The sequence below is a fragment of the Saccopteryx leptura genome, chromosome 6 (genome assembly GCF_036850995.1).
Source record: "Saccopteryx leptura isolate mSacLep1 chromosome 6, mSacLep1_pri_phased_curated, whole genome shotgun sequence".
In the NCBI taxonomy this organism is placed as follows: Eukaryota; Metazoa; Chordata; class Mammalia; order Chiroptera; family Emballonuridae; genus Saccopteryx; species Saccopteryx leptura.
Window position 1 is genome coordinate 172,565,060 of NC_089508.1, and position 26,967 is coordinate 172,592,026.

The window sequence follows — 26,967 nt, forward strand, 5'->3', positions numbered from 1 at the left end:
TGGCTCCTTGGCCTCTGCCCCAGGTGCTAGAGTGGCTCTGGTCGCAACAGAGCGACGCCCCAGAGGGGATAGAGCATCACCCCTGGTGGGCGTGCCGGGTGGATCCCAGTCGGGCGCATGCAGGAGTCTGTCTGACTGTCTCTCCCCATTTCCAGCTTCAGAAAAAATACAAAAAAAAAAAATTTTTATAAAGTAAAGCTACTTCCCTACTTTATAAATCACCATTACTGTGGAACCGGTGGGCAGTTAGAAAATTTTACTACTAACAGAGATACAAAAGTGGGCGCTAGGTATAAAATGTTTGACTACCCCTGGGTTACATCAATATTGCTAAATTTTTTTCTTTCCAAGATTTTACTTTATCCAAATCAGTCTAAATAAGATTAACCTGATCATTTTGCACAGTAGGGTTTTGTCCCTGGAGAATGAGTGTGACCATTTGTTAATAACAGAGTAAGGATGTAATGTTAAACAGCAAGGATGGATAGGATGATAATAGAACAGGCTGGGAGAGACAAGGTCAGAGAGGAAGATGGCTTTGCCAAGGCTCTGGCCAATTAGTGGAAGTCCTTTGGGTCTGCCGATGAAACAGAGAAGTGCCAGGTGGAAGGATAAGCCACCATCTGGCCAGGTGGGCTGTGGACCACTGCACAGGCTGAACGTCCTGTCTCTCTGCAGGTATTCCACAGACCACGGGGTCTGGGTGTGGTCCGCCAGCCCTTCCCCTATCTGAGCAGGGCTTGTGCTCTTGAAGTGCTGGATTTCCAGGTAGAAAGGAACAGAAAAGGAGTAGACCAGGCCTTGGGAATTGGGGCAGATACATACTCCCTCCACCCTACCCCCCCCCCCCCCCGTCTTCCCTGGGCTGCATAGGAAGGTTGATGGTTGAAAATAAGCAACAAAGGCCTTTTTCAAATGTTCTCTTAAAATCGAGGCTGAAAGAAGCATGAGTCACTCCCATAAACCACAGAGAGAACTATGCTTGGCAGAAAGTATGTAATCAAGGTGTTATAAGTCTTAAGAGGTCAATAATGCCAAATAATGTCACTGTTCACGGGTTCCCCCTGCCATTGGCACATCTACTTCCATGCTTCCTTTCCATTGTTGAGATCTTTGAATTGCGCCAAAACATTATCCAGTGGTTTAGAAAGTTTATTGCCTTTGACAAACACAATGGCTCTTCTCAGAGAGGTGCGGCTCACATGAACCTCCTGGCCCTATCCATCTCGATGCCGGAGCTTTGCACATCTTGCTGGAACCCTTTGTCTATCAAATTAGGGGCCAGCCTTAGTTGTCTGCAACTCCTCCTGCCAGTTGCTGCCACGTGGGTGTCCTCCGTGTCTTCTTCTTGCATAGCTCCACTCAGGGTGTGAAATTCACCAGGTAAATTGCCAAAAAGTTGGATGGCATGCAGAGGCTTCCACAGGAGAGCTCTCAACATGGTGGAAAGCTAGAGATGGATAGAAAAAGAATAAACCAAAAAAACCATTTTTAAATTACCATCTAGACTTTGTACCTGGTGAGTCCTTGCAAAACAAAGATAATGCATATATAAAAGAGTTCCAGGTCGTTCAAAGTCAGGTGCTGTGCCATTTTGCCTGAATAAAAATGGTGGAGTTGGAAAAGGTGACAGGGTGTTCTGACTGGATCAGCTCATGCAGGGCCTGGTAGGTCCCCACCACAAAGCCCAGGAAGCCCAGGACGCTGATGAGGATGTCCTTGGCAATGGTGAGGGGGCTCATGCCCTCCGAGTAGTAGGTGGTGATCTCCAGGAGGGGCGGGATGATGAGGGCCAGGGCACTGCTGCTCATGGAGCCCACCAGGGAGAGGACCAGGTCCAGGCGGGGGACGAGGATGGCCAAGACACCTGCAGGGAGATGACATGGGACAGATAGATCATTCCAGGCTCAGCCAAGCTTTTAAAGTTTGGTTTTAAAATCCTTTCCTTAACACATAAATTAGTTGTTTCTCAAAATTTAGTTACATATAGAAAAAGCTGGAAGTCCTGTAACACCCCCAATGTCATTCACTAGTGGTTACACATTAAAAATTTGGTGTGTCTCCTTCCAATCGTTTTTCAAATATATAGTTTCATGTTGTTGGGAGGAAAAACTACCCACTTAGGTTCTGTGGTGGGGGCCTGCAAACTTAACTGACAATAGACAGATTAAGAGGAGAAAAGGCAATTTATTCGGGGCTAGAGAGCCTTCAGGTAAATTGGCCCCTGAAACAGCCAAAGATAGAGGATTTCATATCTGCATTTCATAAGATGAAAGGGAGGGGGCGGAACTTCTGCATGAGAAAAGTGGAAGGTCTGACAGTTTCAGATAAAGTTTATTTAAGTAATTACTCGGTCTGTAATGATGGTTAGTCTCCTTTCTGGCTGAAAATCACTCAGAGAGGGAATGTATGGCAGCTTTACATTTCAGAAGGTCTTGCTTAATACAGCAAAGGAAGTGGAGATCAAATTGTTTTTATTCCCCCCCCATGGCTGTTATTTGTTCAAACATTTTTAGCTCAAATGAATTTTTATCCACTAAGGTGCATTTTGAGTCCCTGTATATTCAACAATTAAGCTCTTAATAAGTAACACTAAATAACAGTGCTGGGAACTGTCCCAGCTATTGTGAATATATCAATATAAAAATCAGGCCTGACCTGTGGTGGCACAGTGGATAAAGTGTCGACCTGGAAACACTGAGTTTGCCAGTTATAAACCTTGGAGCTGCCTGGTTAAGGCACATATGGGAGTTGATGCTTCCTGCTCCTCCCCCCTTCTCTCTCTCTCTCTCTCTCCTACCTAAAAACAAAACAAAACAAAAAAAAAAAAACAACAACAAAAAAACAACCAGACAAAAATTGGAAAAAGATTCCAGCCTGAGTTCATAGTAATTTTAATAAAATGAGCATGACTGTAAGCACCTCTTGCAAACCAGTAGGATGTACAATTATTTCTAGGAGAAAGGAGTCTCCAGTTGGAACAGGATTGCAATGTTTCTTTAAAAGTGTCTTCTCCAGGTTTTACATACATGTCAGAAAACATCTAACAAAGAAATACTAAAAGCTACAGATTTTAAAATTCTACTTTTTTTTTCCATGGGATCTTTTGCAAGCCTGGCATTTTACATTTTTTATTTTACTTGATGGAAAATTTTCACTAAGAAAGACCGGAAGCCTCCCCCAGGCTTCCTGTGGAGGAAGAGTATATAACAGAATGAAGGCAGGATTCTGGATTCTCCTTGCGTGGCTTTGGGTAAGTCCCTCCCCCTTTCTCAGCTTGTTTCCTCCTCTACAAAGTGGGGCTAAATGATATCTATTCTTTTAGGTCTGATGGTTCATATTGCAAATGCTGTTAAAAGTTTTAAACAAGTTACTTGATGTCAAGCACTCAGAAAAATTATTTTCTCTAATATATTGATTGGGACAATGTATGCCAGTGGTTCTCAACCTGTGGGTCGTGACCCCGGCGGGGGTCGAATGACCAAAACACAGGGGTCGCCTAAAGCCATCGGAAAATACATAATGCATATATTACAGTTATGAAGTAGCCACCATAATTATTTTTTGGTTTGGGGTCACCGCAACATGAGGAACTGTATTGCGGGGTCACGGCATTAGAAAGGTTGAGAACCACTGATGTATGCAGAAGTCTTAGTTTGGGGCTTCAGGAATTATGTTGTTTTCATATTTGGGACAAATTTCTTTATCTCTCTGGAGTCTCTAAGGTTCCGAATGGCAGTGTCCCTGCCTCGTAAATTGGGAAGAGATCACTTCAAAGGAAGAAAATCAGTGTCCAGTGAATTATATGGGCTGGTCTAGTACAGTGAGAAGCAAGGGGGAGATTCTTAGAATCACAATGAAAAGGAGCCTTAGGAATGGCTGGCCCTGTCACACTCAGTGCAGGAATCTCTGTCATCTCCTTTGCCCCTGTTAAGACATTCGCAGAAGTGGGGCACCAGGATCATGGGACACAGAGAGGGCTGTGAGGGGGTGAGTGGGACCAACAAGCCAACAATTGAGCAGGGCCCATCCAATGGGCAAGTCCAATTGATAACCACCAATGGAGAATGTGGCTCTAGAGTGGCTAGATCATCCCCTCCCCCCAAAAAACATTAGAAATTTGGATTTGTACATGAGCTCTCCCACATTTTTAACATTGGCCCAGATATATACATCTTTACAGTGTGAAGGTCAAACAAACACCTCTGCTGCTGGACGAGACTCACTGTCACTTTCTTTTTTTTTTTTATTTACAGAGAGAGAGAGAGAGAGAGAGAGAGATAGGGACAGACAGACAGGAACGGAGAGAGATAAGAAGCATCAATCATCGGTTTTTCGTTGTGACACCTTAGTTGTTCATTGATTGCTTTCTCATATGTGCCTTGTCCGTCGGCCTTCAGCAGACCGAGTAACCCCTTGCTCGAGCCAGCGACCTTGGGTCCAAGCTGGTGAGCTTTGCTTAAACCAGATGAGCCCGTGCTCAAGCTGGCGACCTCGGGGTCTCAAACCTCGGTCCTCTGCATTCCAGTCCAACGCTCTATCCACTGTGCCACCTCCTGATCAGGCTCACTGTCACTTTCAACCTCTATCCTGGAGGTGCAAGGTGCTGGCTTTGGACTTAGATGACCTGGGTTGAAATCCTGCCTCTGGCACTACTTGGCCAAAGTGTTCTCATTTGTAAAGTAGTCCTACCTCATAAGAGTTCCTGCAGGACTGAATAAAAGTCTATGAAATATGGACTAACGAAGAGCTTTGCACAGTGGCTGGCACACAGTAGGTGTATTCTGAACATCGGTTTTTATTGTGACTGTTATTGGATAAGCTGTGTCACTTCCTCAGGCTGTAAAGCACTAAATCCATCTAACTGGGTATCTGTAAGAATTAGGTTGCCCCTGAGGCTTAAGTGAATCACTACTTGCAAAACCTTTTTCTGGTCCCTGAAAAAAAGTTAGTGCTGGTTATTATGACTGTCCTTTATCAATCATTTGGCTGATCTCTGACAGCCCTCAGGAAAAGAGTGACATTTCTCTCTGCTTTCTACTCACATGTCAGGCAGACCATGGCGAAGCGGACGAACAATTCCAGAAGCAGTGCCCAGCGCTTTGACACCTGGGAGATGGCAAAGGGGATGATGATTTCAGCAGGAACGTAGAACTGCAGGGCATAGCTGCACAGGATGCCAGCGATGTAGAGGAGCTTGACCGACTGGTACAGCCTGCCGGACAGAACAGCAATGTTTTCTATGACCCCTGGGCTCTGACACGCAGCCTCCTAGGAACTTTTAACCTCTGACCTTGACTGAAAGTGATGGGAAGGGGGACTTCTAAGAGCCAAGAGGGAGTCACAGCAGAGCACACTGTGACGGAACCATCCTAGGTATATAGAACACCTTCACAAACCACTAGCACTTATGCTCAATTTTAGATTTTAGGAAAGAGAGGCTCAGTCTGGGTACCTTGTGCAGGGGAGGCAAGTGATAAGTGACAAAGACCAAATCCCAGGGTCTAAAAGACTCTGGTCCCTGTGGTTTCTGTCAGTCCTTAAGAATTCTCTGTACCTCCCCAAAGCTCTTAGCACATAACAGTCTCTCAACAAATGCTTGTAGTAGGTAGAGAGAACTGCAGAATCCCAAATCCTTGGGAGAAGAGGCAGTGTACAAATAGGGTTGTGTGAGGGCTGGGGGCAGGGCAGATAAAGAACAGGGTTACTTGCGGGCCTCAGACCAGAGGCAGAGAGAGTGTGTGATGGAGAATGTTGAGTTTTATCAAAGGCTTTTTCTGACCTATAGAGATATGACATTTTCCCTTGAATCCACAAATGTGGTAGATGCATCTCCCCTGTGGAATAAAGCTGTGCATGTATGTGTATGTCTGAGTCTGTGTTTAGGCCATTCCTTAACAGGCTGACTTCCCCATCTCTGTGTTTCTTGCTCACACTGGTTCTGATGCCTAGGAATACCATGTCCTCCATTTCCATCTGTCCAAACCCCACCGACTTCTTGAAATTCCCATCTTTTGAGCAGGTACTACACAGCAGATGCTTTCAGACATGCCTGATTCAATCCTCATGACAACTCTGCTTTATAGATGAGGAAACCCAGGGTCAGAGAAGTTAAGTAAATCATCCATGACCACAAACTAGGAGGCAGCACAACTGGGACCTGGACCCGGAGTGCCAGAGCTGTCCTCGTTTGGACAGAGTTGTCTTGTTAGACAACAAGATTCTCTGTTGTTCCATTCCAAAGCAGTTTATTTCCTTGAAAGTCCCCAAGGCCTCTCTGCTCCTCTGGACGGCTTCTTTTTTCTATTCCGCGTTATAATTATTTATATATACCATCTATCCCTCCCACATTCCTACTGAAGTACGAGTCAGGGAAGGCCATTAAGCTCAAGTTCATGTCTACTCACATCAGCACCCTCCACACCCTCATGTGTTTAGACGGCATCTGCATATAATTGGCATGCAGTAAATGCCTGGTGAATGGCATTTATCAACTTGGGGAAGGTACCCCATTTAAGGCAAGTTAAGTCTCCAAGTGACCCTTACAAAGGCAGGCATCCTGTATTTAATGATATGCCTCAGCGTGGGAGAAAATGCTCACCATGGGTTCATGTGTCTATTTAAATATGGCACAGGTGCCTGACCTGTGATGGCGCAGTGGATAAAGCGTCGACCTGGAAATGCTGAGGTTGCCGGTTCGAAACCCTGGGCTTGCCTGGTCAAGGCACATATGGGAGTTGATGCTTCCTTCTCCTCCCCCTTCTTTCTCTCTGTTTCTCTTTCTCTCTGCCTCTCTCTCTCCTTTCTAAAATGAATAAATAAAATAAAATAAAATAAAATATGGCACAGGTGAAGTCTGGCTCAGCTAACTGTTGTTGCATGAACTGAGTGCATTGGAACAAAACATTTTCACAGCGGTCTTTCCAAATTGGTGGTTTTACTGCTTTTTCATCCTAGCTCCTCTGACACGAGGATGTGCACCACTGGCTGTGGCAAGCAGGGCTTGGGAACACAGCCTTCACAAATGTAACTGGAAGTCTTGCCACCCACCGACTCCGCTCTCTGCCTCTTGTCCTCCCTGGACCCTGCCCTCTCTCCTTAGGTAACCAAGGATTCTCACTTCCTCCTAAATCGTGTCCTTCTTCATACCGAGCTAACAAGGCCTCACTCAACATGAGGCTGTGGCTGAAGGAGGAGCTCCTTGAATAGAGAACCCAGAACTCAGGGCTCCAGTGACAGCGCTGTTTTCCCTGGGGTGGCCCTCTAGAGTCTAGACCAGGGGTCCCCAACCCCCGGGGCCGCTGACCGCTACCGGTCCACAGAAAAAGAATAAATAACTTACATTATTTCCATTTTATTTATATTTAAGTCTGAACGATGTTTTATTTTTAAAAAATGACCAGATTCCCTCTGTTACATCCGTCTAAGACTCACGCTTGACACTTGTCTCGGTCACGTGATACATTTATCCGTCCCACCCTAAAGGCCGGTCCGTGAAAATATTTTCTGACATTAAACCGGTCCGTGGCCCAAAAAAGGTTGGGGACCACTGCTCTAGACCTCATTTCACCATCTGAGAAAGAGAGGAGGACGTGACCTAAACATTCCCACCTGGCTCCGAGTCCCCACCACCCGAGGGCCCGTAAAGTTACCAGCAGTTGGGAAGGTTAAGGGTTATGCTGGCCTTGATGTCATCTCCAAACCGCAGGTAGCCCAGAACTGCGATGCCAATGTACAGGGCAGTGATGATGGACATTCCCAAAGACAGGATAGCTGGGAAGCGGCGGGTATCCTTCATCTTGTTTTCCAGGGGCAGAACCTATAGAAATATCACAGTGTGAGAAGACAGGAGGAGAAAGAGGGACATGAACATAAAGAAGAAAGACACCCTGGCTGGCTGGCTCAGTGTTAGAGCATCAGCCCAGCGTGTGGATGTGCTGGGTTTGATTCCTGGTCAGGGTCACACAGGAGAAGTGACCATCTGCTTCTCCACTCCTCCCCTCCCTCTTCTCTCTCTCTTTCTCTGCCTCTCTTCTCTTCCCCTCCCACAGCCATGGCTCTATTGGTTTGAAAGTATCAGCCCCGGGCATTGAGGATGTCTCCATGGCTTCCACCTCAAGTGCTAAATATAGCTTGGTTGTGAGCATGGCCCATGATGGGCAGAGTATTGGCCCCAGGTTGGGGGTAGCCGGGTGGATCCCAGTTGGGGTTCAGGCAGGAGTCTGCCTCTCTATCTCCCCTCCTCTCATTTGGAAAAGAAGAAGAAAAAAAGAATAAAGAGTAAGAGAAATGGTAATTATCTGGATAGATATAATAGACTATTTTTCTCCTAATAAGTTTGTTATAAGTAAGGACTATTATGACTGTTGAAAGCAAGACTTATAACATTGTCTGATGGCGTTTTAATGTATTTAGATATAACACATATGGGAAATACAACATAAACAGAGGAAAGCAAAGGGACCTATATGACTAAGATTTTTACAGTTTACCAGAAATGATAAAATATTAACTCTAAGTAAACCATTCAAAGTTATATATGTATATTAGAATCCCCAGAGCAACCACTAAAAATTACTTGAGAGATATACTAGTCAAAAATCCAATAGCAAATTAAAGTGGAATACTAAGAAGTATTCAGATAATCCAAAAAAAGGCAAAAAAAAAAAAGGGAAAACATAGGAAAAGCAAAAGGAAGGGTAAAACAGAAAAGAAATAAAACCCAGACCTACTAATCACAATAATTATGAGAATTGCAAATGGTCTGACCACATGAACTTAAAAGACAAAGATGGTCAGATTGGCTTAAACAACAAGACTCAATTATATTCTGTCTATGACCTAGCAAACCGGCCCTGGCCGGCCTGGCGTGTAGAAGTCCCGGGTTCGATTCCCGGCCAGGGTACACAGGAGAAACGCCCATTTGCTTCTCCACCCCTCCCCCTCTCCTTCCTCTCTGTCTCTCTCTTCCCCTCCCGCAGCCAAGGCTCCATTGGAGCAAAGATGGCCCGGGCGCTGGGGATGGCTCCTTGGCCTCTGCCCCAGGTGCTAGAGTGGCTCTGGTCGCGGCAGAGCGACGCCCCGGAGGGGCAGAGCATCGCCCCCTGGTGGGCAGAGCGTTGCCCCCTGGTGGGCGTGCCGGGTGGATCCCCGTCGGGTGCATGCGGGAGTCTGTCTGACTGTCTCTCCCAGTTTCTAGCTTCAGAAAAATACAAAAAAAAAAAAAGGAAAAATATGACCTAGCAAACCTACTCCTAGAGAAATAAAAACTTAAGTCTAGCCCGCCAGGTGGTGGCACAGTGGATAGAGAATCGACTTGGGATGCTGAGGACCCAGGTTCGAAACCCCAAGGTCACCAGCTTGGGCGCGGGGTCGCTGGCTTGAGCACAGGATCATAGACATTATCCTCTCGTCACTCGCTTGAGCAAGGAGTCACTGGCTCAGCTGGAGTCCCCTGGTCAATTGCACGTATGATAAAGCAATCAATGAACAACTAAGGTGCTACAACTATGAGTTGATGCTTCTCATTTCTCTTCCTTCCTGTCTGTCTCTCTCTCACTTAAGAAGAAAAAAACTTATGTTCACACAGAAACCTGTACACAAATGCTTACAGCAGCATTATTCATACTCGTTGAAACCTAGAAACAACCTTAATATCTGTCTGCAGGTGCACTGATAAACTGTGGTATTGCTGCTACTATGGTGGATGCTCAAGGGATAGAAAGCAGTGAGCTACTGATGACTGCAACAATATGAATGGTCTTAGATGCAACTAAGTGAAAGAAGCCAGTCGCAAGAGCTTACACGCTGGATAGTCCCCTGCATATTCTGGAGAAGATAAGACAATAGTGAAAGTGAACAGAAGGTGGTTGCCAGGGGTTAATGGAGGTGAGGGGAGTTGACTACAAAGGGGCAGCATGAGGGAGTTATTTGTGGTTAGAGAGTTCTTCTGTGTCTTGACTGTGGTGCATCTATGACTCAATGCATTTCTCAAAATTTACAGAAATGTACAACCTTCCTTCCACCCCTCCAAAAGTGAACTGGGCAATATATATAGTAAACAAAAATTATATACACAGCCCCATCCTTCCTCAAGTGTGGAAGTAGGGACTATATAATAATCCATTGTAAATACTGTCCAGTTTAAACTCCTTTATTTTAAATTCTGTTAGATTGTTCATCTCCATTTGCCTTGGTTTTAAAAGATCAGGAAACACATGTTGATCTAAAGATAAATATGCGATAGATGTACTGGGACAAGAATAGGACTCTGTCTCCTGACTGCCTCTCTGTTATAACCTACTTTTCCCTGCTGCTGACCACGACCCTCGAGAGGCCAGAGGCTACTTTCTTCCATGTGCATAGAAACCCAGAGCTCCCAGCTCCCGCTCCAAAGGCTACTCACAGCACCAGGGCAATTCTACTCCAACTCAAACCTTACCAAGCCAATGCTTTCAAATGAAATAATGGCTGTTCCAAAGAAGAGAGAGTAGGCCTTCCAATTTGTTATCAATGGCAACTGGCTGGGGTCTGGAATATCCTATAGGAAAGAGAAATGGGTTAAGACATTAACCCTCAAAGCATGCTTGGGTTCCTTTAAAAGGGTCTTCTAAAAGTAGAGCTGAATTAAAAAAAAATTATTTATTGATTTTAGAGAGAGAGGAAGGGAGAGGAGAGAGAGAAACATTGATCTGTTTTTCTGGATGTTCCCTGACCAGGCCTGAATCAGCAACCTCTGCATGTTGGGACGATGCTGCAACCAACTGAGCTATCTGGCCAGGGCTGAATTTTTTAAAAAAACTAAATGTCAAAAAATTTAGAAAACTTCAACAAAAGGAAGTAGGCAATAATCAAAGTTGATTTTAACACCGCACAATAACAAAAAGCCAGAGGAAAAAGAAACATCAAGGTATTGTCAGAGTATTGCAGAGTCAGTATCTTACAGAGGGAGTTTGGTTTGTCAGAATCAACAAAAGAAAATCTTACACACCATAGGTTAGTCCCAGCTTAAAGTGCCCAAGGATGCTTTGAATGTACAGTGGTCACGGGTATTGGAAATTACTGACTATAGCTACAGAGATATTCCAGGGAGCCCAAAGGAATTAGCTGAATATGAAAATTTCCTCTTCTTCAATGGGGTAAAATTGAAGAGGAGGAAAGCATATGAAATAAGTATACCTTAGAATCTAGAATTTGAAAATTATAGAACCATTCCTCTAATTGGGCAACCTCTGGAATTCTCCAAATATGAATCAGAGGAAGCTGATACATTGGAAAATTCAACCTTGTGGAATGTATCAATATTGCCTTAAGGAATATAAGACTTACAGTTATTCTAAAATGTTTGACTAATTTGTTAATATTACTAGACTCCATAGACAATATAACTCTTTTCCCCTTCTTTTTTTTTTTTAATATTTTTCATTTATTCATTTTAGAGAGGAGAGAGAGAGAGAGAGAGAGAGAGAGAGAGAGAGAGAAGGAGGGAGGAGCAGGAAGCATCAACTCCCATATGTGCCTTGACCAGGCAAGCCCAGGGCTTTGAACCGGCGACCTCAGCATTTCCAGGTCGATGCTTTATCCACTGCGCCACCACAGGTCAGGCTTCTTTTCCCCTTCTTGTGACTTTTGAAAGAGAAAAACATCTGAAAGATATCAGGTATGGCAAAGGGCTTCTGGGATTTAAATTTTTATGTAGTCTTGTCCATTATAAAATAAAAATTAGAAAGGATAGAAAAATAGGAACTTGAGGAAAAATTGGTGTCAATAATTCAACTTAAAAAACATTATAATTTACATCATGATAGACTGGCTTTTGATCCTTCAAGACTCTCTATTTCTATCTCTGTGGTAAAATATGAGTTTGTTTTTTCTATTGAGTGCCCTAGGGGTAATTTTAAGTGCCTGGAATTGTAGTTCAGAGTATGTAAGATTACATGGATGCAATTCGATAAGAAGTTGCTGCTTTTTAACTGCCTTTTGCTGCTATCCAACCATTACAGGAATGATCTATGGTTCACCAATTAAGATGTTTCCCTTACAAAGCATTTCTTAAAAGCCAGCATTGGACATAAAACAGTTACTGGAGAAGCAACATGAAGGAGGAGGCATCAGAAGCATGAGAGTTCACAGAGACATCTTTGTGGAAGACATGCTACCATGAGACTGGCACGAGGCTGCGTTGTGGGGTAAATACCTCCCCTCAGAACTGGCCCCAGGTGTCAGTCTATTATTGATCAAAGGCTCTGCCCCTGCAGGATACAGGTGTGTGACGCACACTAACCTGGGCAATGTACTGAGCGATGATGATCAAGCTGACCAGCATGCTGATGTTGGCCAACATGGAGAAGATGGACAGGACCCTGAGGTTCCGAATGAGGACCAGCAGCAGCAGGAATGGCAGGAAGGCCAGCATGTAGAGCCGAGAGTCCATGGTAGGTGTCAGAACCACCGTCTCATTGTATTGGCAGTTGGTCGTGGTACCATTAACAGCTTCCACCACCTGATGAAGGAAGGGGAAAATCAAGTGGAAGAGTCAATGCATCTTCTGACCATGTGGTTAGCTCTGTGCCTGGCTCACAACCTAACTCCCTCCCAAAGGGCTTGAATTAGGGTGAATTTAGGACTTCTTCTTATAAATCTTCTGCACTATACTTCCTCAAAAGAGGCAGCACAAATAACTTTAATAACAAATAAATAATTCGATTTGTAGTGGCTATTGGTTGGCTTTTGGCAACCCAGCGCCCTTTCCTCCTGGTTTTATTTTTGCTGAATTCATTCTCACCTGAATACAACCTTGGAGGACTGTAAGTCACGATCATATAGCAGAACTAAAGGACCATCCTTGGACTCAAGCTAGGGCATTCACAATCCCTCCCTGCAATTTGACCCTAAACAACTAGCAAAATGACTCAGGGACAGGACAAGAAAGGGTAAAAATGAGTTGTGACAAAGGATCCCCAAAGAGACCGCGTCAGTTCTATCTACACCCCCCCAACTGCCCTGGTTCCTGTTCTTTTCTGGAATCTATTTTTTTTTTTAGCTTTCTCTGTCATTTTGGAAATTAGCTAATCTTCTACTAAATTTATTTTCTGCTTAAGTTCCCAGAATCTGTTTCTTTTGCTTAAAACAAAACCAAACAAAAAACTTAAATGCTCATTTAGAATCAGTATTTATAACTTAATTAATACAATCTTATTGTGCAAGCAATACAATCCACTCCAGAACAATTAGAAACTAGTTATGCAAGAAAAGAACGGTGAAGCAATGATAATCTCAGTACCCATGGATAGCTACAGTAATGCCTTAGAATATCTGTATCTACACATTTTCTATACAATATCACAATGACATGTATAATATGAATACTTTTTCTTTTACAAGATTGCAAGCATTGCATATACTCTTATTTTGAAATGCCCTTTTCTTTTAACAGCATATCATGAATACTTAAATCAATCATTAAGCTTTGTTTTTTGTTTTTTTTCTGATTCCTCACTGCAGTAGGAAAAATACTTGGAACATTAGCCAGACATTCAAGGTCCTCCATAAATGGGTTCCCTTCAACCTTGAAGGCTCTTATACAATCAATTGTATTGCCTCTTCTGAGCAAGTCCCCTGCGTTCCTGCCCCCAGGTGGTCACCCCTCCTTTCCCCCACCTTGGCCACCACCCCTCTTCAACACCCTGCTCAGATGCACCTCCCAAGGGAGCCTTCCTTACTCCAATAATCTTTGCTGCACCCACATATTTCTACCCCTTAGTCCACAATTAAACACCCCAACCTCTAGGTGTTATTAGTGATGTCCTGACCTAGTACCAAAATATCATATCGCTAATGAACTTTTTATACACTTAGAACATATTCCACTGAGCCTGCAAACTCAAGACAATGCTTGCCTTGTCTCTCGAAGGATGATAATGTTCTGCTGATAGTAGATGGATTTCAAAGCAGCAACCTGGCCATGTGTTTTGAAAACCTTCCAAACAATCAAACTCTTTGACCCGGTAATTTTACTTTAGGAAATACAGACTAAGGAACTAAAGGGGTGTACCAAGACTTGTATAGATTGTAGTAAAAAAATAGAGGGAAACAAAATATCCAACAATAGAAGAGTAAGTCATGGTCAATCTGTGTGATGAAATATTAGTAAACTATTAAAAACTCCAAGGAAATTGCAAAATGCTAACCAGTTAATACTGTTAAAACAATAACCATGAATGGTTACATTAAGGCTAATTTTGCTTTGTTTCGAAAAGCAATACAGCACAGTCTTTAAGAACCTGAGCTTTAATGTCAAAAGGTCTGCATCTTTAAGGGTGGCTCTGTGACCTTATATACATGATAGAGTTTATAGTACCAGTTTTCTTATCAGGACCTACTCTGATAAAGTCATGAAGGAATTAAAATGTTCAGCATTGCCCCAGCTGGTGGCTCAGTGGATAGAGTGTCAGCCTGGTGTATGGATGTCCTGGGTTCAATTCTTGGTCAGGGCACACAAGAGAAGTGACTATCTGCTTCTCTCCCCCTTCCCCCTTCTTTCTCTCTTCTCCTCCCACAGCCAGTGGCTTGATTGGTTTGAGTGTTGGCCCCAGGTGCCATCTCCCTTTCTCTCACTTAAAAAAGAATGTTCAGCATTATACCTGACACATAAAAGAAGCTAACTGAATGCTTACTTTTTTTTTTTTTTACATTTCTCAATTTGTGGTATTGCCATAAACAGAAAAAGACCCCTTAAGAACAGTTTCTTTTTTAAGCTTATTGATTGATTAAGGATGGCCTCTGCATTACCCATATTATTTTGTTCAGCTTGCTACAAGATAATCTCTGGGTTAGATGAAAAGAATTTTCCGGGAACAACAACTGTTAAACCATAAAGATTAAGCAACTAAAGGTAGATAAAGATGGCCCAAAGAGGGTTAGGTATTACCTGAAAAGACCTGTATCAGTTTTAGAACAGTTAAGGATGATTAAGCTTCAAAGCAAGACTGCAAAATCCAAAATTCCTTCCAGTCTAATTTTAGAGATCAACCTTGAACACAGGTCCAAGATCCTGGGCAAAGGGCATCATGGGAGAAGTAACCACTTATAGAAATCTGCAGATAAGTGAACTGGGGGGGACAGTTTGGATTTTTTGATAGTATCTAGTTTAACTTTTTTTTTTTTATATCGATGAGGATACTAGGACCCCCACCCCCATAAACCATTTGTTGCGTAACTAGCAGAGGATCCTCCTTTTCCAACTCCTCCCACGTTCTCTAAAAGACTTTACCTGTTTTAAATTATCAGCCAGGAACACAATATACACACAGCAGAAGCCCAGTTGGGTGAGTATCAGGAAGAAGGTCACCAAATGCCTAGAAGAGAGGAGAGAATGAGAAAGAACACTTGTCATTAAAAAAAGAAAGCGTTGGCCTGACCAGGTGGTGGCGCAGTGGATAGAGCGTCAGACTGGGATGCAGAGGACCCAGGTTCGAGACCCCGAGGTTGCCAGCTTGAGCGAAGGCTCATCTGGTTTCACCAAAAAAAAAAAGCTCACCAGCTTGGACCCAAGGTCACTGGCTCTAGCAAGGGGTTACTCGGTCTGCTGAAGGCCCGCGGTCAAGGCACATATGAGAAAGCAAACAATGAACAACTAAGGTGTCACAATGAAAAACTGATGATTGATGCTTCTCATCTCTCTTCGTTCCTGTCTGTCCCTAGCTATCCCTCTCTCTGACTCTGTCTCTGTAAAAAAAAAAAAAAAAAAAAAAAAAGAAAGCGTTGGCTTGTCATTTCCATTTCTGCCCCCTGTCCCAGCATCCTTGGTCATGCCACCACAATCAACAATAGGGCAGTAGCAAGAAGTGAGGTAACAATAGTTCTTTTATAAATATGTTTCTCAACCGCCCTCACATTCTCAGCTCAGCAAGTGGTAAAATTCTTCACAGTCAGGAACCTCGCCCCCTACCTGGCTCCGAGGCACTTCTTGTAACGGATACTAACCCAATGCAGGGCACGAGGCACAGTGTTTTCATTAGCTATTATTAACATTAAAATTATTTTCTACAATGGGCATTGAAGGTACATCGACAGATAACACACGGTCCCTTCCTCTAGTGTATTTCCGATGGCTTTAGGCGACCCCTGTGTTTTGGTCGTTCGACCCCCGCCGGGATCGCGGCCCACAGGTTGAGAACCGCTGCTCTAGTGTTTATAGACTAGTGGGCAAGATGGACCAAAAATAATTGGTACTAAGGGCCATGGCAAAAAAGGAATTTTACTCAAATTATAGAGTGGATAGCCTTCTTAGAAAAATCAATATATGAGTAAGAGTTTTTTGGGAAAGGGAAGAGATAAAGGAAGAAAGAGGAGGAGCATGAGATGGAGAGAAAGTAGCAAGAAAGAGTGTTTCAGTGGAGGGACTAGGCAGATTTCTCTAGCTGCTGTGGGGAGAACTCACTGACGGGGCAAGACTAGGGATGGAAGGCCTGGATGGGAGATTCTTACAGTAATGGAGCTGAAAGATGGCAGCAGCCTGGACAAGGATGTGACCATTAGGATGATAGAATCAGAGCATTAAGAGACACTCAGAAGCTAGAACTTACAGAACCTGGTTGACCACATACAGCTAGGAGAAAGGGAAGAGGAAGTGATCTAAGGTGATCAACAGGCTTTTCACTTGGACAACGAAGTGAGCTGGCACACTCAGGAGGAAGGACTGGGCTTAGGGGGGAAGGGAAGGAAGGGCACATTCTGTATCTGAATTGTTGAGCTTCTGGCTCCTGCAGGAGACATTCAGGAGACAACAATATGTTAAGGTCTGGAGCTGTTGGTCTGTCAGTAACGGATAAAGCCCTGAGAAGGCAGATCAGTAATGAAGAATGTGCAGAATTAGAAAAAAGGGCAAGAAAGCATTTCAACGCCTGGAGAACAACAGACCTTACAGATAGGATAGAAAAAAAGAAGCCTCCGACCAATGCAAAGGAAATGACCAGAGAGGTGGGCAGAAAACCAGAGAGATTGGGGCAGGTCTGAAATCAAAGACAAAAGAATAGATTTAGTCCCAAGTACCAGAGGACAGAGGGGGTGGACTCGTTCTGTGTTATCCCCGAAAGCTAAAAGGTGGGACCTGCAGGAGGAAGACTTCAGCTCACCAAAACATCATCAACATATTGGTCTTCTCTCTTTTCTTCTCACTATGAACTCACTCCCTAAGAGACCTCTTCTGCCCCCTGGCTCCGTGGCTGAGGACTTCAATTCTGTAGCCTTCATAAAGGTAGGTCCATACCTATACATACTACTATCCGCTTGACTTCCCCACTGGAGTATCTCCCAGGCACCTCAAACACAATTTGTCCGAAACAGAAGTCATCGGAAATCTTAAGTGAACCTTGACTTCTTCCTTTTCCTGCAACCCCAGGACCCAAATCATAATCAAATTCATCTTTCTCCATCCACTGCCAGCTGCCCGGATGTTGTCAATAGTGTCCTCATGGGTCTGACTGATCTAGTCTTGCCCCTTTGCAATCTATTCTTCTTACTGAAGCCAGACAGCTCTTTCAACAATGCACATGATTATTTCCCTGATTAAAACCTTTAATTACTTTTCTTTCTTAAGACCGATGGATTCCTGGGTGCATTTAAAAAAAGAACAAAACTGCCCCGGACAGTTGGCTCAGTGGATAGAGCTTCGGTCTGGCATATGGACATCCCAGGTTCGATTCCCAGTCAGGGCACACAGGGGAAGTGATGATCTGTTTCTCTCCCTCTCCTATTCTCCCTCCCTCTTCTCCTCCCACAGCCAGTGGCTCAGTTGGTTTGAGTGTTGGCCTCAGATGCTGAGGATAGCTCAGTTGATTCTAGCATCTGCCCCAGACGGGGGTTGCCAGGTGGATCCCAGTTGGGGCGCATGCAGAAATCTGTCTCACTGCTCCCTCTCCCCTCCTATCACTTAAAAAAAAAAAAGGAAAAGAACTGAACAGAAAGGAACAAAACCTTTACGAAGGTCTGAAATGTACACTAGATTGGGCTCTGGATCTTTCTTTAGCTTTCCCTCCAGGCTACCTGGTCTTGCTATACCTTGAAACTGTCCTGTACTCCTTCCTGCGGCAGGACCTTCAAACCTTGCTCTTCCTTCTTCCTGGAGGGCCTTCCACACTCCTGCCCACTTTCCCACAGGTAACTTCTCACCCTTAGGAACCCCTCCCTTTGGAACTCACCTCCACTGTTCCATCCTAGGAAGCCTGCCCTAGCCCACGCGCAGCTCCGCACCTGCTCAGTGGCAGCTATTTCTGTCCTGCACTGTATTTACCCCAGTGGTTACTAAGTAGTTGTGTCCTAAACTGTTTAATGTCTGTCTTTCCCACTGGACTATGAGTTCTGTGTTCTGTGAGGGCTAAGCCTTTTTTGACCTTGTTCCTCATAGTACTTCCAGGGCTTGGTACACAGTAGCAACTGGATAAATGTGGTTTAATAATAATAATAATAATAATAATAATAAAGTGGATATTATTAAAGCTGCAGAGCAAAGGAATGATCACCCTGTTGCAGGAGGTGTTATATAAGCAGGGGGCTAGATCAGGAAGGTCATCAATGAAACCCTCCCATGCCTAACATTCTGTGCTTAACGAGCCAGCTTCCCAGGGACAAAGGCATCCTTGGTGGCCACATTTCTTCCTCCTGTTTCTTACCCTCTTCTAGCAAAGCAAGAACAAGGTACCTTCCCCAGTGGGCATGGTCCCGGAGCCAGGAGCTGGGGCTGGCCTCTAGTCCATGCATCACCGTCTCCCCATAGTCCATAAAGGGCTTGTTAAGCCTGCAGGAGAGAGTGCACACACAGTTACTGAGAAGCAGTTTAACCTAAGATCACACACTGAAAAGTCAGGAGACACGCAGCAAGGCAGGACCCAGCTGGAGTGGAAAGGACTCTGGGGCAGGGACCCAAGTTCTAGTTCAGGCTTTGATACTTGGTGGTGGTATTTCCTTGGTGGCTGTTTTCCTTACCTGTCAGGTGGGGTAGTTACTACACGATACACACCTTGTACGGGGACAGTGGGTTTCCCCTCCACGATCCCATTGGATCCCCATCACAATTCTCAGAGGCAGGGCTAGGCCTGGAGTGTGTATGCCCAGTGTACAGAGGAGCTCGGAGGACACGGAGCTCCCAGTGGCCTGACCCGGAGCACCTAACGAGTCACGTGGCAGAGCCTTACCTGACGTCCCTGCCCCGAATGCTTTTCTCTTTTTCTTGGCCTTGTTGGAGGAAATTAAGAAATCAACTCTTGTTGTGTGTAGGATGTTTCTGGGATGTCCCTGAGGACCAAGGACCAAAGGAAGCGACACGAGGACGCTGCTTTCCTCACCTGTGGCAGAAGCGCTGGGCAGACCTGACCAGGATGTGCATGCAGTGGCAGGCCACGAAGCCCATCACCAGCAGACTCAGCGGGCCCAGCTGGAGAAGGGGGCGGAGGGCGGGGGAGGAGAGGAGAGAATGAGTCCGGGAAGAGCGCTGCAGGGAGGCATTTGGTAGTGCAGATGTTCAGGCATCAAAGACCCTTCTAGCAAACTGGTTTGCCAGCCCTTTTTTATTATAGCTGCAACAGCAGTTCTTTCAAACACCATCTCAGGGAGTACTCTGGTCAAGCACATATAGCAATGACAATGGCGGTGGTCTGGTGGGAGGAGGGAGCATCCTGGCCTTTTGTGGGCTCTGAGTTGTCTCCAAGCATGAGTGCTCTATAGAGCACAGTTGGAAAGTCATAGTCCAACCCATGCATAATACAAGGGAGGAAACTGAGGCTCAGAGAGTGGATAAATGACTTGTGAAGGCCACTCAAAGTCTGGAGCAGAGCTGGAACTCAAGCCCAGACCAGAGGTCTAGCCTCCAAGCTGCCTCCCAGAGAGACTGCACACCGTGAGCCATTACAAACCTCTAGAGCAGGGGTAGTCAACCTTTTTATACCTACCGCCCACTCCTGTATCTCTGTTAGTAGTAACATTTTCTAACCCCCCACCGGTTCCATAGTAATGGTGATTTATAAAGTAGGGAAGTAACTTTATAAAATTTATAAACCAGAATTACAGCAAGTTAAAGCATATAATAATAATTACTTGCCAAGTACTTTATGTCAGATTTTCGCTAAGTTTGGCAGAATAAATCTTTATAAAACAACTTACTATAGTTAAATCTATCTTTTTATTTATACTTTGGTTGCTCTGCTACCGCCCACCATGAAAGCTAGAATGCCCCCTAGTGGGCGGGAGGGACCAGGTTGACTACCACTGCTTTAGAGCCTGTCCTCCACCCCCCGCCCCTGCCTCCCTGCCACAACCCAGTCGTATAGGCCTCGCCTATGGTAGTCCTTCTTACCAGGAGGCCTGCGTTCTTCACAGCCAGGGGTAGTCCCAGGACCCCTGTGCCCACGTTGCATTTTATCAAGTGAATCAAGGCCTGGAAGGCTCTAAAGGAGAGTAGAAAACATGAGGATGTGGATGTGTGTGGGGGAGGAGATCCAACAGACATCCCCTCCCACCATGCCAACACCCGAGTTAAGGTGGACAGGTGGGATCCTGGCCATCTCTCAGTCCTCATGGCCTTGCCTGGCACCTCTGAGTCTCCTTCAGGGTGACCAATTATCCCCGTTTGTCCAGAACTGTCCTGATTTTAGCAGCTGGCACTCGATATATGCCACTGTAACACTCTATCACAGGCATTAAACTAAGTATATCTCATTGTCAAGGCAAGGAAGTAGATGAGGAGACTGAAGATAGAGGTTGTTTTCTAATGACCCATCCAAGGATATACCGGGGAGTCAGGATTTGAACCTAGGACTGCTTCAGAGTCCCTGTTCTTCACCCCACTTCTCTTGTACTGCTTCCTGGAAATAGGCCCAGACAGAGGAGTAAAGGGACACCCCAATTCATAACCAAGGAAACTGAGGCTCAGAGAGTGGGAAGCAAACAGTCCAAGATCATAAACCTAGTAGCAGAGACAGGATTGAATGCAGAGAAGAGAGAAAAGGGCAGGCAGCAAAGAAAGCAGTGTGACTTCCGAATAAGTAGGTCAGATGACTTGGGTCCCCAGATGCAGTCTGTTAGGACAGGGTCATTTGGGGATTGAGCTCCAGAAAGGTTATATTCCCCCTCAGGCCAGGACATCAAGCTGAGGAATGGACTCCTTTCGCCCCAACACAAACAAAAACAAACCCTCAGACCCTTTCTTTAAGACAGTTCCAGGGAGGTACCTTCTCTGTTGAAGAGTTTTAAAAAAATAACAACACCCTCGCTCCCTTATTTTTACACCTCTTTGCCAAGGTGAGTACTGAATTCACATCCACAACTTCAGAAGCCTTGGAAACCCCCTAGGAGTCTTCTGGAGAGGAAACTTTCTTTCTTTCTTTTCTTTTCTTTTTAATTTATTGATTTTAGAAAGAGAAGAAGGGAGGGAGGGAGAGACAGAAACATTGAGCTGTTCCTGTATGCGCCCTGAGGTGGGATCGAACTTGCAACCTTTGTATATTGGGACAATCTAACCAACTGAGCTATCTGGCCAGGGCAAGAGACTTCTTATAAAGAGCAGCAGAGCTGCTCTGGAAGGTTGGACAAACCAAGGATTAAAACCCAAGGCGACTACTTAAGTAGCTGTGTCATCTGGGACAATGTGACACATTGCCAAATCTCTGTAACTGTTGGGAGGAAAGATATTTTGAAATAACTTCTCCAAACACCACACTTTATGTTGTCCCTAATTTCTCTAGCTTCCCGAGGCTCTGCCCATTGATTTGTGAAGGGTTAGAGAGAACAGTGCGGGGAGAGAGAGTGGTAGTGTCTGTGTCCTTTCTCTCTCCCCGTGGGCGTCAACATCGCTGACAGGGTGCCCAGTGGCCCATGTGCTTGTTTTGCAACTAGGAAAAGGTCAATGGGTCACTTTGGACATTTCTAACTAAAGGACTTAGGAAATCAGAATTTAACTTTGTGCCACTCAGACAGCTTAAAAACACAGTGTGTGGTTGGTGACTTGTGCAAAGTACCCGGCCGGGAGGCAGGAAACCTGGGTTTTAGCCCTAACTCCTTTGGTGACCTTGAACTCCTTTGGTGACCCTAGTCACAGTGGCCAACACTTCCAGACATGGCGTTTGGAGGCTTTCTGTGCAATCCACCTGTGCAGTCATCCTGGGAGGAGCAAACTGCCATCTCACAGAGGAGAAGCCGGGGCACACAATTCTGTCACCTGCTCAAGCTGGTAAGCAGCTAAGTGAGAACTAGAACACAAGTCAGTACGGGTACCCATAGGTACCCACGCTTGGGACACCTGCTTTATTACTTCCCTCCGAGCCAGAGGGGCCTTCTAGTTCATACTTGCTTTATTTCTTTGATTCTTAAGTAGCTGAAATTGCCACCAATTACCAAACCATGTGTCAGTTCTGGACACAGGAGCTAGTGGGTTTCTTCAAGGCCTTCGATTAAGAAATACAACTAACAGTGGATGGCCCCAAGGCCTAGAGAACTCACCCTCAGTGCCATGCATTCTTAGCAACCCTCAGAACTAGCCCTGGGGCAACAGAGCCCTCGGACCCTTTCTTTAAGACAGACGTGGAGGTCATTGTGTCCATCCCTAAATTGCCCTGCAGGGTGGCAGTGGAAAAGGGCTTTGCCTGCCCCTATAGTAACATCCCCCTCCTTCTGCAGTGCCTCCCCCACACCTCCTTCCAATTCAACTTCCAAGGCAGCCTCCTTAAATTCACACTGCCTTACCGGTTTATCGGTCTTGCAGGTGGGAAAACTGAGGCTTGGAGAAGGGAAGGAGTAGAGTCACAACCTGAATGCGTGTTCTTTCTTCTCCACCTACAGGTGTCAAAACTTCCTTCCTAAAGCAGCAGAGCTCTCCACCACCATGCACCCCGCCCATTCTTCCTAAGTGAACTAGCTACTCCGCTTAAGTGGCAGAGGCCCCGGGAGCTGGAGCCCTGGAGCCTGGCTGTCCTGCCTCAGTTTTCAGGAGACCCCTCCTTGTCATGGTTTGAAAGCCTCATGAGTGATTAGTGACCCTCTGTGCCCCCTCACCTTCCCAACTCCCAAAACACAGCCCAGGGAGGTGGAAGAAACTGGACTCCTCCGCACACTGTGCTTTGATGTCACCGCAATTCTCAGTTGAAGGAGAGGTCAGTGTAACTGCAGAAAGGAGGCAGATCTCATCTTCACCTCCGAGAGGCTGGAGATTTGGCTCCCACCCCAACATCATCAAAACTGGCCAGGGGGAAAAATGACCTTAGGGCCAGCACTGGATTTCAGCCCCCATCCTGCCAATGACTCAGTGCATGGCCTGAGATAACTAGGCCTCAGTTTCCCCACCTGCACTTGTCAGAGGCTAATTCACTATATTCCAAGAGCTTTCTAATAGTCTACCCTCCTGACCCTTTAAACTCTCAGTCTGTCTCAGCCTGCAATTGCCCCTTTTGAAACCTTGGTTTTCCCAGCTGCACAATGGGTTGGGGTCAGACATCCCACACACCCACCCTGACCCCAGGGTTCCTGTCAGTGCCGGCGTCCAGGCTGGAAGAGAGACACGGGGATGGCAGGGAAGAGCACTCACGTTATACCCTGGGTCTTCTCCAAGACCGGCAACTCAGAAGGGCTCCCATCCAAGAGACCGGAGTCCTTGTTTTGCAGCTCCTTGGCACTTTCCAGAGGTGGCCTGAGGTCCAGTTTGAGATCTACAGTTCCCTGGGGACTCCAGGCACCCTTTTTTCCAGGCATGACTGCTTCAGAAAGAGAGGGCTCTCGGTGATGAGGAGGTCTGCATTAGAAGGAGGCAAGCAGGAAGATGTCTAGTCAGGTGCAACCCCAACTCAGTGGCTTGTCCTTTATTAGCAGGCTCCAGCGGGCCAAATGAACGGAGTGAGGCCCCACCCACCTCCCCCAGAGGGCACTCCTCCTGGCCCAAGAAGCTGTGGAAGAGGAGCTGACTGGGAGGAGGAGGAGAGGAGGGGAGGGATTTGGGAAGGAGCCCTCATCCACCCTTCCCTAACAAGAGCAATAACTAATACCCGTTAAGCACTTCACTGAGGGATACTCTTCCACGTGCTTGAATAATATTTTCTCCTGTAAGTCTATAAATTAAATAATGAGGAAATCAGGCTCTGAACTAAAGGAACCTGCCCAAGTTCATACCTAGAGATTAAAAGAGTAGGGACTAAAGCCCAGCTCCTCACGCTTTTCTTTTCTTTTCTTTTTTTTTTTTACAGAGACAGAGAGAGAGTCAGAGAGAGGGATAGATAGGGACAGACAGACAGGAACGGAGAGAGATGAGAAGCATCAATCATCAGTTTTTCATTGCGACACCTTAGTTGCTCATTGATTGCTTTCTCATATGCGCCTTGACCATGGGCCTTCAGCAGACCGAGTAACCCCTTGCTTGAGCCAGCGACCTTGGGTCCAAGCTGGTGAGCTTTGCTCAAACCAGATGAACCTGTGCTGAAGCTGGCGACCTCGGGGTCTCGAACCTGGGTCCTCCGCATCTCAGTCCAATGCTCTGTCCACTGCACCACCACCTGGTCAGGCTTCTCACGCTTTTCAACCAGTGCCCCACGTCTGACATTCCAAGAGAATGCCCACACGCTCCCCACCGCAGCATTCATCCCAGGGCAGGGCTGCAGGGCTGCTGGAAGGTGTCTTCCTGGGAGCTCCCCTATCTTGGAAAGAGGTTGAAAGAGGTGCTCATTTGGTTGAAGCATTGTCTTGATACGCCAGGGTTGTGGGTTTGACCCCTGGTTGGGACATGTAGAAATCAACCAATGAATGTGGAAATGGGTGGAACAAGTCAATGTGTCTCTCTCTCTCCCCCTTTCTCTCTCTCAAATCAATCAATAAAAATTAAAATAAATAATAAGAAGAAGCAATTACTCACCTCTAACTGTGTCTTAGCTTTTGTGAGTCTCCAGGGAGAGAGTAGTGGAAATTCCATTGGAAAAATAGGGTGAGGCAGAGATGTACAACCCCCAGGAAAATTTCACTGGGCAGGAGGCTGGGCCAGGAGAGGGGGTGATTTGCCAGCATCCGTAACCAAGGAGGACGTGCAGTGCCATTCCCGATAGGACACCCGCAGACAAAGAAGACCCTGGGGGTTTCTTCAGTGCCCCACCCTGTCATCATCTCTGCTTTCCTCCTCCCTCAAAATTACAGCATTTGACTCAAGCTAGGGCCTTCCCTGCCCCACCACCTCCTGTGCCAAGAGCTTTACTTAAATATCTCCCAGCTAACTGGTAGCATTTGAGATGGGTTTGCTGGTCCCCTCCCTTTCATGGGGTGCTTTCCAAGGTCCTGTATGCAATTCTGAATTTGTAATTTTGTATTCTCTCCCTTAAAGAGGCCCCCTCCACCCCTTACCACTAGCCCAACCTCCTCCTCCATGGTGTGAGCTTCGGGCTCCACAAAGCCTGACGACCTCTCTGGGCAGCACTGTTATTTGGCTTTTGCAGATATGGAAGCCGAGGCTCAGAGGAGTCAAGACTAGCTCGTTCAAGGTCACAGCTAATCCTCAGCCAATCCTGAACTCCCTAGCCAGATCTCTCTGCCACTGAAGCCCACGGCCTTGACTGTGACACTGACCACTCGGTTTGAATCCTGGCCCCACCCTTCAAGTTTCTTGCCTTTCTTGCTGCTGGGGTTTGAGAAACATCCTTTAGTCACTTGTCTGGAGCCGGTGCCTGGCAGGATTCCTGGTCTGCGGGGTGGCAGGCAGCGTCCTGTGGCCTGCTCATCCTCGGCACTGAAATGCCCCAATTCCATCTAAACCCAGAGCTCATCCCACTGACAGATCTGCTGCCCGCTCAGGCGACAAGGTCAGTGCATTAGATCGGCAAGGAGGCTAGCTCTTGCTCTCCCGTCCAGGTTGTGAGAAGAACTTTGAGCTAACTTCCAAGCCTTTGGGAAAGGGGCGGCTGGTCTGTCAGAAGTGGGCTGGGGCCTTTTCCAGTGCCAGCTAAGAGGAAACTTACCTGGCACTACCTGCACACCTCCAACTTGCTGCACCACGTGTCAGCCGGCAAGGGGGGGGTTCTTCAAGATGGGGGGCCTCCAACACAAGCCCTTCTGAACACTGGCCCGGGCATCTATAGCTCTTGGTTCCACTGTGGCTCTACCACACTGTTGTGACCCTGGGCAAGGTACTGAGAGGCAGGTTAGTAAGCCAGGACAAGTGAAATAGAGAAACTTGAGATAGATAATAAAATGGCCAAGACATCTGGTGAATCGTAAAATCCTATCATCTGTAACCAAGGACACTTAAGAGTAAATAGTTTACAGCCCTCCTCTTCTTCCAGATGGTAAATAGCTTAAATCACCCTACTCAGGGAGATAGAGAGCAGAAATTCAATTAATGACATGTGCCAACCACACCCAAGGACAGATGAAGTTAAGAGAATAAATCTCATGTCAACATAAAGCTGATGAATATTCTATTAAGAACCTCCCCTAGGCCCTGGCTGGTTGGCTCAGCGGTAGAGCGTCGGCCTGGCGTGCGGGGAACCCGGGTTCAATTCCCGGCCAGGGCACATAGGAGAAGCGCCCATTTGCTTCTCCGCCCCCGCCTTCCTCTCTGTCTCTCTCTTCCCCTCCCGCAGCCGAGGCTCCATTGGAGCAAAGATGGCCTGGGCGCTGGGGATGGCTCCTTGGCCTCTGCCCCAGGTGCTAGAGTGGCTCTGGTCGCGGCAGAGCGACCCCCTGGAGGGGCAGAGCATCGCCCCCTGGTGGGCAGAGCGTAGCCCCTGGTGGGCGTGCCGGGTGGATCCCCGTCGGGCGCATGCGGGAGTCTGTCTTGTCTGACTGTCTCTCCCTGTTTCCAGCTTCAGAAAAAAAAAAAAAAAAAAAAAAAAAAAGAACCTCCCCTAAATTCCCAGCCTCATTTTTTATTAATTTTATTAAATTTTTTTAAAAATTTTAGTGACGTTAGAGAGAGAGGAAAGGAGCGAGAGAGACAGAAACATCAAT

General features: G+C 46.1%; 1 protein-coding gene across 6 annotated transcripts; it reads right to left on the reverse strand.

The window, feature by feature from the left end:
- On the reverse strand, positions 1–26,150 carry SLC36A2 (solute carrier family 36 member 2). 6 transcript variants are annotated; one of them, XM_066343326.1, is made up of 11 exons: positions 25,977–26,150; positions 23,573–23,738; positions 20,351–20,441; positions 19,344–19,432; positions 18,701–18,796; positions 15,272–15,356; positions 12,284–12,502; positions 10,442–10,540; positions 7,653–7,819; positions 5,046–5,215; positions 1–1,867 (listed from the first exon to the last, which is right to left on the reverse strand). In XM_066343326.1, the coding sequence occupies exons 2-11, from the start codon at positions 23,734–23,736 to the stop codon at positions 1,578–1,580; spliced, it is 1,470 nt and encodes a 489-aa protein (XP_066199423.1). In that variant the 5' UTR covers positions 23,737–23,738; positions 25,977–26,150; the 3' UTR covers positions 1–1,577. The 6 variants fall into 6 exon arrangements, with proteins under 6 accessions (XP_066199423.1, XP_066199419.1, XP_066199422.1 ...); XM_066343322.1 differs by having other exon boundaries at positions 23,573–23,776; XM_066343325.1 differs by lacking the exon at positions 25,977–26,150 and adding an exon at positions 24,887–25,283.
- Positions 26,151–26,967: the final 817 nt, after the last annotated feature.